A 14,062-nucleotide genomic window follows, 5' to 3' on the forward strand; every position below is an offset into this window, starting at 1 on the left:
TTAACGGTCTTTGGTCTGGTAGCCTGGCCAAACTGAGTGTGCTTTTAGGTGGTTTCCCACGCTCGATAAGGCAAATGCTTGACTGTTCCCCAATCCTCGCCCCGTGGAATAGATATACAAACAGTTAAAATCAGCTAATACGCTGAACAAAGTTTACACTATTCACAGACAGTCCATACGATTTCCCTCCATTGGTTTTAAACGAAAACCATGGGATCCGAACACAAAAGTTAAAGTACATTTGCAAAATCATGAAAACAGACCCTGGAGTGATACGATTCTACTAAAATCTTCGCTCGCTTCATAAATCCGAGATCGATTGCGGCCAACAAGCTATTCCTATTCAGTTGCTTCAGAGGGAAGGCCCTTTTTTCATCATAACCTAAATTTTTCCATAATAAAACTTACTTCTGATGTAACCTGAGAGACACTTCCCGTTACAACCTAAGATTACTTGAAATTCTATATCTCTATTCATAATTCGAATGTTCGTTTTTGGTTACCTTTTTAGAAATTATACCTAACACTACGGATATTTGTTGTAAGTCAGAACCATACCTTATCCACAGTCGGATAACAGATTTTGTGGGGATAGCTTTCGTGAACTAATCTTAAGATACGAGAGGTACAGTCGTCTTAATTTCGACACTTTCTTAGAAAAGGCTCTTTAAACAACTGAGGTGGAGTATTCGAAACACGAGATCATAATATCTCGATTGTGATAACTAGTTTTACTTAAAAGACTAGATTTTACTTACTGTTAATTAAGAACTTAAAACATCGCTACGATACACCGATAACTCTTGTAATAATTTGCTCAAACAGAATCAAATTTCAATTTCGTAATCGTCTGATCAAACGGAATCATTTGATATACAGCACAAAAACTCTGACTCATTTTTATTTTGGCTTTTTTCTAGCAGTTTTTTTTATTTTCAGCTCTGTCACTCAGATTGAATCAATAGATTTATGGGGAACACCGAATGTCATTTGGATGTACTGAATTATCCATACAATTAGACACCAATACAAATTAAAATTATATCAAACACAATTTGAATCAGAAGATGCACTCTAATTCTGGCACATAAGTCGGTTGATGCCATAACAATTACATCACAAGCCACCGTGTTAAAAGTTGATCCGTCTTGGCACAATATCGATGGGAGTAGTAAGCAGATGCATTGTCAGCCGCAGATGTAGGGTAGGTGGGGGTAAAGGTACGCGCGGGGCAAGAGTATGCATGAAGTTTTTAGGTTGATTGGTTGGTTGTTTCGGGGAAGGAGACCAGACGGCGAGGTCATCGGTCTCATTGGATTAGGGAAGGACGGGGAAGGAAGTCGGCCGTGCCCTTTGAAAGGAACCATCCCGGCATTTGCCTGGAGCGATTTAGGGAAATCACGGAAAACCTAAATCTGGATGGCCGGACGCGGGATTGAACCGTCGTCCTCCCGAATGCGAGTCCAGTGTCTAACCACTGCGCCACCTCGCTCGGTAGTTTTTAGGTACCCAAAGCAGAAGTTCACCGTTCACCTACCAGACGGCGCAACATCACCCCATCATCTCTCTTCTGAAACGTTGTGGCATTAGAATGCTCACAGCTACAGAAAATGCGGTAAGTCACTTTTGTACGTTTTAGATGTAAAATTAGTGTAATTTTGATTGCGTATTAGGTGAACCTAAATCTATTTAGATATTAGATAAAGTAGGTACCGGAACTGGAGGCTATAAGCTTCCAATATCCACCTTGATCTCCATGTCTTCAGCTGTGTGTGATCTTTACATTGGTTCAAATGATTCAAATGGCTCTGAGCACCATTAGACTAACATCTGAGGTCATCATTCCCCTAGACTTAGAACTACTTAAACCTAACTAACCTAAGGACATCACACACATCCATGCCCGAGGCAGGATTCGAACTTGCGACCGTAGCAGCAGCGCGGTTCCGGACTGAAGCGCCTAGAACCGCTCGGCCGGCGATCTTTACGCTGCCGAAAAGGAAATAGCGGGTTGGTGTAAAAGTATGCAGGCCTGATCTGGTAGAAAATCACAGTGGGTGGTTTTACCCATCAAGAAGCCATTTGCTAACTTTTTCCAGATAACTTGTACTTTGTTGACTTGTACAGTCTAGAGTACTCAAGCATTTTTTATTGGTATTTGTTTACCTCGGATGCCCCATTATTCACCTTAGAGAACTTAGGACTAAAACTCAGCCCATCTAAAACCCAAGCGGAACTTGACGCTGATGACCTCGATGTTGAGCGCCCATAAGCCCCAACACACCACCACACCCAAGCGGTACTTGTTGGTCACTCTAAGCTCATTAGCCCAAAACATCGGGAATCCGTACCATCCCTAATCCTAAATGGAACAAATATCAACGTCTCTCCCTCAGCAAAGAGTTTAGGAGTAATAATAGATGGAAATCTAAATTGGACAGAGCACTGCAGTGTGCAAAAAAGTATCAGAATCCCTTCATGCCCTACAAAAATATAAAATACTCTTCCCTTTCGATCTGAAAAAGAAATTAGTACGAACGCTTATACTCCCAATCAGTGACTACAGCGATATTATCCTAGAAGGTCTCTCTCAGGATAATTCGCGACGTCTGGAACTGGTCACGAATGCCTGCGTCGAATATATCTGTGACGTTCGAATTTTTGATCACATTTCACCAGCACATGCACAACTGTCGTGGCTGCGTGCAGACAAACGCAGAGATTTCCATACACTCTGTCTCATTTACTGCCTTATAAATGTACACTGTCCCTCATATCTCTCCTCGTCCTTAACGCTCATGTCTGAACAACATGACAGAAACACACTTTCCCATCATAATAAAATCCTCTCTGTTCCACTACATCGCCCAGTCACCTTCTCGAAGCCCTTTACAGTAGCAGGAACACGACCCTGGAATAACTTCCCTCGTTATATTAGATAACTTAAAAACATGTCCGGCTTCAAAAAACAGTTAATGACGTATTTACTTAAGCAACAGTTCAAATGGTTCAAATGGCTCTGAGCACTATGTGACTCAACTTCTCAGGTCATTAGTCCCCTAGAACGTAGAACTAGTTAAACCTAACTAACCTAAGGACATCACAAACATCCATGCCCGAGGCAGGATTCGAACCTGCGACCGTAGCGGTCTTGCGGTTCCAGACTGCAGCGCCCTTAACCGCACGGCCACTTCGGCCGGCCTAAGCAACATTAATGCCTTGCTCTGTACAAGAATGCACTTCACCCCATTACTTCCTTCTTTCCTACTAGATCTTCCTCAGTTCCCAGTGTTTTCTTAACTGATGCGGCCTTCTTGAATCTCAGTTCCCCAAAACTCGCTATACCAGTAAACATCTACTTTATACACTAATATATTAATGCACATCTGCATAAATCTTCATTACTACTGCCAATTTTTCTCATGTTTACCATTACTATTTCATTTTTTCTTTTTCTTTTATTATTATTGCTTTTATCTTAATTTTATGTATAGCAGCTGTTGTAATAATACTGCCAGTACTTACTTTACTATGTCTTAGTCATTGCTCTTTATTCATTTTGTCACTAGATTAATCTGTTTTTCTTATTTCAAACTACTGTCATGGTGAAACTATGATGTGTGGAACACTGGTCCGATGTAACAGAAGGAAGGAAGGAAGGAAGGAAGGAAGGAGGTTAGTGTTTAACGTCCCGTCGACAACGAAGTCATTAGAGACGGAGCGCAATCTCGGGTTAGGGAAGGATGGGGAAGGAAATCGGCCGTGCCCTTTCAAAATAACCATCCCGGCATTTGCCTGAAACGATTTAGGGAAATCACGGAAAACCTAAAGCAGGATGACTGGAGACGGGATTGAACCGTCGTTCTTCCGAATGCGAGTCCAGTGTGCTAACCACTGCGCCACCTCGCTCGGTGATTCGAGAGAGGGCCTAATGGCCTTAATCTGATGAGATTAAATAAATAAATTAATATTTCTTCTCTGTAGTTTATCAAATTTACCTATCTGTCAAACGCACTTCAAATATAATCACGTACTCCATAGTGACATGCCTTTTACAGAAACTGACCGATAATATCAACTCGACAGCCATTAATAGAGCCCCTCTACCATGAAGCTCCTGGCCTTACTGAAAATGGGAGAGCAACACAGCAAGCATCCAAAGTTGCCGGGCTTTCAAAGGCTGGTTTAAGAATACGTCTTAAAATCGGCAAAAGTAGTGAGCACCTCGGATGATTCGCGATAAACGTTTTCAGTGGGGGAAGAACAAGCAATACCGCTGCACTGCATTCAAAAATGACTCTGAGCACTATGGGACTTAACATCATCAGTCCCCTAGACTTAGAATTACTTAAACCTAACTAACCTAAGGATATCGCTCACATCCATGCCCGAGGCAGGATTCAAACCTGCGACCGCAGCAGCGGCGCGGTTCCGGGCTGAAGCACTTAGAACCGCTCGGCCACAGCGCCGGCTTGAACTGTTTTTCCCTCGATAAAAGTTTCTTCGGCCTTACTGTCATATCATTACGACATTAACTTTATTTAATTCGCCGAAAAATAAAGAGTTCCAAATTGCTTTACCCATTATTTATTTTACACTACTGGCCATTAAAATTGCTACTCCAAGAAGAAATGCAAATGATAAACGGGTATTCATTGGACAAATATATAATACTAGAACTGACATGTAATTACATTGCATTACAATTTGGGTGCATAGATCCTGAGAAATCAGTACCCAGAACAACCACCTTTGACCGTAATAACGGCCTTGATACGCCTGGGCATTTAGTCAAACAGAGCTTGGATTGCGTGTACAGGTACAGCTGCCCATGCAGCTTCAACACGATACCACAGTTCATCAAGAGTAGTGACTAGCGTATTGCGACGAGCCAGTTGCTCGGCCACCATTGACCAGACGTTTTCAGTTGGTGAGAGATCTGGAGAATGTGCTGGCCAGGGCAGCAGTCGAACGTTTTCTGTATCCAGAAAGGCCAGTACAGGACTTGCAACATGCGGTCGTGCATTACCCTGCTGAAATGTAGGGTTTCGCAGGGATCGAATGAAGAGTAGACCCACGGGTCGTAACACATCTGAAATGTAACGTCCACTGTTCAAAGTGCCGTCAATGTGAACAAGAGGTGACCGAGACGTGTAACCAATGGCACCTCATCCCCATCACGCCGGTACGGCGATGACGAATACACGCTTCCAATGTGCGTTCAGCGCGATGTCGCCAAACACGGATGCGACCATCATGATGCTGTAAACAGAACCTGGATTCATCCGAAAAAATGACGTTTTGCCATTCGTGCACCCAGGTTCGTCATTGAGTACACAATCGCAGGCGCTCCTGTCTGTGATGCAGTGTCAAGGGTAACCGCAGCCATTGTCTCCGAGCTGATAGCCCATGCTGCTGCAAACGGCGTCGAACTGTTCGTGCAGATGGTTGTTGTCCTGCAAACGTCCCCATCTGTTGACTCAGGGATCGAGACGTGGCTGCACTATCCGTTACAGCCATGCGGATAAGATGCCTGTAATCTCGACTGCTTGTGATACGAGTCAGTTGGGATACAGCACGGCGTTCCGTATTACCGTCCTCAACCCACCGATTCCGTATTCTGCTAACAGTCATTGGATCTCGACCAACGCGAGCAGCAATGTCGCGATACGATAAACTGCAATCGCGATAGGCTACAATCCGACCTTTATCAAAGACGGAAACGTGATGGTACGCATTTCTCCTCCTTACACGGGGCATCACAACAACGTTTCACCAGGCAACGGCGGTCAACTGCTGTTTGTGTATGAAAAATCGGTTGGAAACTTTCCTCATGTCAGCACGTTGTAGGTGTCGCCACCGGCGCCAATCTTGTGTTAATGCTCTGAAAAGCTAATCATTTGCATATCACAGCATCTTCTTCCTGTCGGTTAAAACTTCGCGTCTGTAGCACGTCATCTTCGTGGTGTAGCAATTTTAATGGCCAGTAGTGTATTTGTAATCATTTTAATTTTCTTCAGTTGGGGTAAAAGTACCCACTACGTGCTCTTGCCCCAGGCCAACATAATCTTACCCGAGAGCGTGGTGTAACAGTACGCAAATTATATTTAAAGGAAACTTCTGTTCGTCCTCAAATAATAACTAAATGACAATGAAACTTTTACACAGTGTCACTAAGATCTCAGACTAGATGTTACATACGTCATTGACATATTATAGGCGCGCAGTCCGGAACCGCGCGACTGCTGCGGTCGCAGGTTCGAATCCTGCCTAGGGCATGGATGTGTGTGACGTCCTTAGGTTAGTTAGGTTTAAGTAGTTCTAAGCTCTAGGGGACTGATGACCACAGATGTTAAGTCCCATAGTGCTCAGAGCCATTTGAACCATCTGACATATTACTGCAGCAAGTTACTTGAAAAGTATTTAGTGAAATCAAAAATGCCTAATTTTATCCCCACTTATCCTGAATATTTTCGAGATGACATGGAGCCAAATGAACATTCCGTAAAGTTTTTGTTTATTATATCCTTCAAGTATCACTATAAACTTTAAATAATGGCGTTGGCCTGTAGGCTGACTCCAAATCCACTCCGAAACGGACGTCTTGATTCTCGTTAGCTGCCATCGTATTTTTCCGATGGCGATCGTATTGATTCCCATTAGCTGTACTCTTGTTTTTCCATAGCGTTCGTGTTGATTACCATAAGCTATCAACAGTACCATAACATTTCCCTTTCTATTTTACACAGGCTTAGGACTGTCTACATGCAGTAGGTATGGTTCGAAACGTTTGGCTTTTTGATATTCTCATTATATAAGTACAGTGGAAACTAAATAGCCATTGTCAAGCAGAAGTAATAACTTTCCCGACTTGTTTGAGGTAGTTTTCTTCCTGCTTCTCATTTTAGCGTAAGTTTCAATTTGAACACCCTTTAATGTCTCCAGCAGGTGGAATATGTTGGGATGAGAAGAGCAAAATTGAGCGCTCAATTTAGAGTGGAATGCCTCACATCAGTTAGTAGTCCGTTCAGAACTACATCTGAAGTCGGCACACACAGTGGGTGGAAAGTCGCTGTCTGCAACAATAAAGGCACCAGGTGAATAATCGAAAAATTCATCCAGGTATTCATTGTTAGGTTTGTGGTCTTCAACAAAGCGATCGTCAGTTTGTTCAGGAGGCAGGAGAGGTAGTCCAAACAAAGTTCTCAGAAACCTTCTGATTTCAGTTTCCTCTGATTTAAAATCACCTGGTAAGCCCAATGAGTAGATCTTTCTCTACAATATCTACCGAGATGAAATCTGCAGCCCTTTATACTCATTTGCGGCCAAACGCAAGCAACTGCCTGGTGATGTTTCCTTATGTGTTTTATTTTTTTGTTTGGAGCAAAAGAAACAACTGTGGTAAATAGTTTTTTTTATTTAGTCATGAATTATAAATATTTGTAAATATTTGGTGGAACAGTTTGGGACAACTCTTGAAGGTCCCATCTATAAATAAATTTCTCGACTCTTTCAAAACATTCAAACTGCTTTTGCATGAGAAATACGTAATTTTCTTCTCAGAGTCGTTCACAAATAAACAAAATTTCCCCCTTGTTTGTGTGGAAAACAGTTCTCACCAGTGCTTCATGCTTCATGTAATTCTCGTAAGTTACTGGGTGTATTATGGAAGTTGGCGTAATCGAGTGGCACTAATATTTTTCTTATTGGAACCATATTCTGAGTTGTGACAGTGTAAATATAACCATTACATAATTCTAGAGGTATAAGTTTGGAGGTATGCTCACACAAATATGCTTCAGTCTTGCTCATCACAATATTGCTGACTCTCTGCCGGTTTCATACACCAGAGTTAACCTTTACGTGATTACGATCTAATTGCGAACCAACAATACAATTAAAATTTAACTTCACAAAACACTTACATGTTCTCCTCGTACGCTTTTATCTATCAAGGGGTGTGGACGAGCGGTTCTAGGCGCTTCAGTCTGGAACCGCGCGACCGCTACGGTCGCAGGTTCGAATCCTGCCTCGAGCATGGATGTGTATGATATCCTTAGGTTAGTTAGGTTTAAGTGGTTCTAAGTTCTAGGGAAGTGATGACCTCAGATGTTAAGTCCCATAGTGCTCAGAGCCATTTGAACCATCTATCAAGGTCACTGACGAGACACAGAGAATTTATAACCGTCTGTCACCAACAGCTTCTTGCCCTTTTCCCTTCTCATTATGTCGACCTCTACCGCTCACATACAGTGCACTGACTACTGACAAGCCTGACTGACCAGTCTGTACAGCGGTGGAATGGAATAGCAAAGCGCCGCCAGCCGAAAGTTAGCGAAATCAACACGGATGTTATCGTTCGGCGAACTTATCGAAAGTGGGAAGCAAGTCGGTCACTATTCGACGGCAGCAGCGGGCCTACAGCCCTAGGAGAAAATACAACCAGCCAAGATAAGTTAATGCACTGTTGTTAGTTTGAGATTGTACATTATTAGTGGGGGTTTGTATTACAGCCATTTCAAACAAACATCGGTAGATCGCACTGTACATTGAAATAAACGCTAGAAAAGAGAGAGAATCATAGTCAAATAACAACAAATACTGTTTAAAATTGATTAGTCAGGTTGTATTGTTTGAATTCTGCTATGATTTAATAACAGAGTACAAAGAAGTAACTGAGGGAATCCAGTTGTCAGTCTCAACACACAGGTATTCCCTGAACATAATGCACATCGAACCAGGTTCACAGCTGCACAGCTAAGGTATTCACCCAGCGAGTACAGATATTGTGTAATAAGTAATCAAGCGATAAGCGGAGCACTACGTAACTTGTCGTGAATATGATCCGGCTGATCGTAATTGCTTACATTCTGACCAGGCTTGAGCAACTTCCTAACACACTTCGAGTCTAGGGCCAGGTCTAGTAGCGAAGCGGCCACATAGCACATACTTTTCTGTCTCTCTTCTGTCTCCTGATGTCCTGCAAAATTCCTTGTATTTGATTCGCCTCTCAGGTTCTTTGCTTCTCCAATTGTATTATTTCATAGCAACTTACGCTGCTTTTGCAAAACACCCTCTTTTCATATGCTAAGAGAAACACATAATTAGCAAAAAAAAAAAAAAGTCAACACCATTGGTGAGTAATGCTTAGTTTCAAGATATTTTTTTCAGAAACGGCAAACCCCATATTCTGTTGAGTCGTAAATACAGTAAGATCCATGGACTTGCGCCTCCATTGTGCACTATCGTCTTGACCAGCAAACAAAACATGCGAAAGGTCTGTACCTCACATGCAACGGCTTGAGGAGGCTCGCAGTGTTAAACTTGAGTTTCTCCCGACGCACTGGATGTAGATTTCTGCTTAGTAGCCTGTTCTCTTGTCCGCCCGGTTGGCCGTGCGGTCTAACGCACGGCTTTCCGGGCGGGAAGGAGCGCCTGCTCCCCGGCACGAATCCGCCCGGCAGATTTGTGTCGAGGTCCGGTGAACCGGCCAGTCTGTGGATGGTTTTTAGGCGGTTTTCCATCTGCCACGGCGAATGCGGGCTGGTTCCCCTTATTCCGCCTCAGTTACACTATGTTGGCGATTTCTGCGCAAACAAGTTCTCTACGTACGCGTACACCACCGTTACTCTACCACGCAAACATAGGGGTTACACTCGTCTGGTGTGGGTGTGTGTGTGTGTGTGTGTGTGGCGGGGGGGGGGGGGGGGTCCACAGGAGGCCGAACCGCACAATAACCCTGGGTTCGGTGTGGGGCGGCGGAGGGATGAAGGTAGTGGTCTGCGGTAGTCGTCGTGGGGTTGTGGAGCACTGCGGCTGCGGCGGGGACGGAGCCTCTCCGTCGTTTCTAGGTCCCCGTTTAACATACAATACAATACATACAATCCTGTTCTCTCAATGATCACTGCTATCAGAACGATTTCTGGCTTCATTTGTGTCTTGAAAAATGACATGGTGTTCACCTGTTAAAATCTCGGCTGTTGTCGACGACATTACCTAGGTTACTGGAATGTACGCTCTTTTCCACTTCATAGGCTTGCAAGGTACTTTCTTTCTTGTCCTCTGGTTGGTCCATATAGTGACATACTAATGTAACTATCTTCATCAATTGAATGTCTCAACATCTCGTGTTGTAAATTTCTGTATTGATCTGGCCGTGTTTTTGCGTGTGTATTACTGTTTAATGTACGAGGGTAATAACAAAAGTAAGGTCTCCTACTTTTTTTTATAAGTACAGAACTCTGTGTGGCAGTTGGATGTTACGGCCAAGTGCGAATTGCGCGCAGTTATTCGGTTTTTTAGCGCAAAGGGCACTGCGACGATTGAAATCCATCGTCAACTGACGGAAGTGTATGGTAAGTCTTGCATGGATGTCAAAAATGTTCGTAAGTGGTGTAAAGAGTTTGCATTCTGCCGGTAAAGCCATGACAACCGTTTTTTGGGATCGGAAAGGGGTATTGTTGGTCGACTTTATGCCCACTGGGACCACAGTTAACTCTGACAGGTACTGTGACGCTCTGCAAAAACTCAAACGGGCATTTCAGAACCGGAGAAGAGGAATGTTGAGCAAGGGCGTACTCACTCACCCACCCTATGGTCCTGACTTGGCGCGCAGTGACTATCACCTGTTCCCTACGTTAAAAGAACATTTGGCCAGAAAGCGATTCAGCTCTGAAAACGAGGTGAAAGAAGAGGTTCATAACTTTCTGAACAGCGAGCTGGTATGACATGGGCATACAAAAACTGCCACAGCGTCCACAAAAATGCATCGACAGAAATGATGATTATATCGAAAAATAGCTAAATGTTCAAGCTGTAAAGTGATGTAAACCATTGCAGAAATAAACAGGTCTATGTACTTATAAAAAAAATATGAGACCTCACTTTTGGGATTACCCTCGTAGCTTCAGAATATGAGTTCATTTCATGCAATTAATATGTAACCTCACTGTAATTTTTTCTTCCAGGTGTGGAATGAGCTGCCTGCCGTTTGTGTTCACTTGCAAGCTTCTTCGATTACGGATGAGAAACTTTAATCTGCTGCTTTCAGAGTAATAAACTTGAACAACGTGTATAAGACTGTGGGGCACCTAACGTGCCTCGAGCACTATCCGTCTCAACACAGACTCCCACTCTACCGGCTTCAAAATAAATGACTTGCAGATTGACGACCTACACTGTCTGACAAAAAAGTGAAACACACAGAAGAATCAAATGATGTCTGTAGAACTTAAGAAACACATATTTTTGGTGAGAATGGCCTTTAGCCAATGGAAAAGCAGAGAGTAGCGAAACACTTTTGGAGTCAAGAGACAAGGACACTTTTTCGAGTGAAGAGCTCAGGGGAAGGAGGTAGACTTGCTGTGGTAACGACTGGTATTCTGTCATGTAGGTGATTCATTCTGGGTGGTGAACGGCCGCTACCATAGTTATAATTTCTGAAGGGACTGTATATTTCGAGAAGTCTGAATGTGCTCCAACGTAGGACTCTCAAATTTTTCCGCTTGTATTGCATAACTGGGGATAGACAGAATATGAGTTATTATTGTTTATATTGCATATGAAAATCTGTGAATCATCATGTTGAACTCTTAACTGTTTTGAGCTTGTGAGTATTTCGTGTATTTTGATTACGAAATAGACTTAGTATTCGCGTGTCTTTGATGACTACTTAGTTTGGGGATTTTCCTTCGATTCTCAACGTAACTCTACTGCATATGATAAGAGTATTTTCTGTCTGTATTTTAAATGAATATCGTAGGACCACATCCCATTTATCTGTAATGTCCATTCTTGAATAACCATTATTCAACATAATTCTCTGTCGTTTACATCAATTACAGACATTAGAATAGAACCCTCGTTATTAAATGATTGATTTAACTTTATTTTGTGTTTTATTAACTCGTAATTCTAGCCTATTCATAGACTGTTTGATTGCAGGATCACTGCTACAGGTTATTTATTTCCAGAGAATTAATTGTGGAGCATGATACCAGATGTGCATAGCTCGACCGTATGACTATATCGAGCTATTCTTTTTAAACAGACCCTTGCATAACCCAAATACATAAGTATTAGTAACTGCAGGTAAACAGGCAACTGATTTGCTCATATGGTACGCTGTTTAGAAGAGCAACTCAGCAGCAGTACCCAAAAGGTACAGTCGCAATATGTTACCTTACATGCGACAGTACCTTGGTGCCATTCCTCAATGGGACAATGGTTCTTCACACATGGCACGTGTCTCTATGAACTGTCTGAATCTTCTGGAAGTATTCCTGTGGCCAGCTAGGTCCCCAAATGTGTCACCGATAAAACCTGTGTGGGACTCGCTCATGTGTTGGAACATCTCGAATGTCAACATCGTCCCAGTGGCAGTACCAGGTATATCAAGGACCATTAACAACAGTTGTTGTCCAGAACTTACCTTAGGAAAAGATGTAATGGCTTTATGACAAACACATCAGTGCATGCATCCACGTCAGAGGATGTGCAGAATCGTACTAATAAGTGGGCTCATACTGCCAAGTTCTTTGTAAATTTTACTCTATTTTGTAATCTCTGCAGTAACATGACATACAATCCCCCTCCCTTTCAAAAAAAACCTGTGAAGCTTCATTTAATTTCCACCTCACTTTCTGGATGCTTCACGTGTTCTGTCAGGCAGTGCCTGTACTAATGATTGTGTTAATAGTTACTGATAGACGTTGATTATATGTACAAGAATATCAGTGGGAGAAAAGATCCCCATTGACTGACCAACAAGTGTGAAGTACCACATGAAACAGACTGTGAATCTTACAATCTTCATATTTGCTATCTACATTGCGCAACACAATTAAAGGGTCACTTTTTCGAAACCCTGTAATCTTCTCCCATTGCGAAGCAGAAATTTGAAATTTGGCTCAAAGGTGCCAATAACTTCCCTCTGTAATGGTGTAAAAGCGTAGCGCCCTCCGTTCTCACCCTCAGCCTCAACAACGCTTCAAACAGTAAGGTCTTTACACATACGAAGTTTAGTGGGCACTTCTGCCCCCGAATGTATCAGGATGACCAAACGTAGCGGGAACAGGTAGAGGCACCATATTAAGACTCGTCCGAGCTTTCCAAGTGATTTATTGTTTCCAATTACAATGCTGTGTTCCCCTCGGTCTGTGTCGAAGGGCCTCGCTATGCTGAGGAAGCACCCCAGCGACCCGTGCAGTGCAATGCTGTGTCGAGCCTTGTACGTCAGCAGAGTTGCGACGTCGTCCAGATGCCGGCAGTTGACTCGGCGGTCTGCGTCCCTGCCGACTCAAGCCGGTTGGTGTGAGCCGCAGGCGGCCAGCTGCGTCCTTCTCGCCGGCATGGCTGAGATCATGGCCACAACAATCGCCCGCGATCCGGTATCCGAATCTGCGGCCCTTGCCTCACGATGCCTCCAACCTGTGTTGGAAGTCAGTATGCATGCCCGCAGTAGCGAGCCGTGGAGTGCCCCGCCGCTCGCTGGCAACGGACCCCGCGTCAGCCTCAGTGGGTTGAACCAGCGACCTGTCCTGGACTGGAACGCTGGCGCCCCACCTTCTGCTGCGTGTAGCTGGTGGTGTGACAGGAGAGCTGCCACACTTGAATGCCTGGTTAGGAAACCAGCACCTATTTATACACGTCTGTGCACCTCTGTTTTGCTAACGTGCTGCTCCGAGTCACTTACTCATAACACCCAGGTAGGCCAGTGGGCCCCTTCTGCCTGTAACTTGCGCCATGCAAACCGCTGCATTTACTCTGTTCATCGGGTCTACGGCCCTGTGGCCTCCATTCGACTTCGCAACCACTGGTAGCGTAACTTACTGTCAACAGGCCCGCGCCTGGCTGTAGCTTATGCGCTCCGAAATATTGCACCAAAACTGACTTTTCCTATCGCAAACGGTAGTGCCGCTACAGAAGAAAAGGCCAGAGATCAGAAGTTCATGTGGCGTTTGAGGTGGGTTAATGATGTCACACTTACACCAAATTTCACCATAATTCTACCCAATTCTAGTGTGGACATATCGCACGATGGGAAGTGCGTCACAACCCCACT

General features: G+C 43.7%; 1 protein-coding gene across 1 annotated transcript in view; it reads left to right on the forward strand.

The window, feature by feature from the left end:
• The window catches only part of LOC124555524 (zinc finger protein 84-like), a 299,284-nt gene extending 287,461 nt beyond the window's left edge, over nt 1–11,823 (forward strand). Inside the window, exon 5 of the mRNA XM_047129476.1 lies at nt 10,968–11,823. Coding sequence (XP_046985432.1) covers nt 10,968–11,036 — 69 coding nt within the window. The 3' untranslated portion in view covers nt 11,037–11,823. The remainder of the gene's footprint in view (nt 1–10,967) is intronic.
• The last annotated feature ends 2,239 nt before the right edge of the window (nt 11,824–14,062 follow it).

Source organism: Schistocerca americana, chromosome X, assembly GCF_021461395.2.
Source record: "Schistocerca americana isolate TAMUIC-IGC-003095 chromosome X, iqSchAmer2.1, whole genome shotgun sequence".
NCBI classification, from domain to species: domain Eukaryota; kingdom Metazoa; phylum Arthropoda; class Insecta; order Orthoptera; family Acrididae; genus Schistocerca; species Schistocerca americana.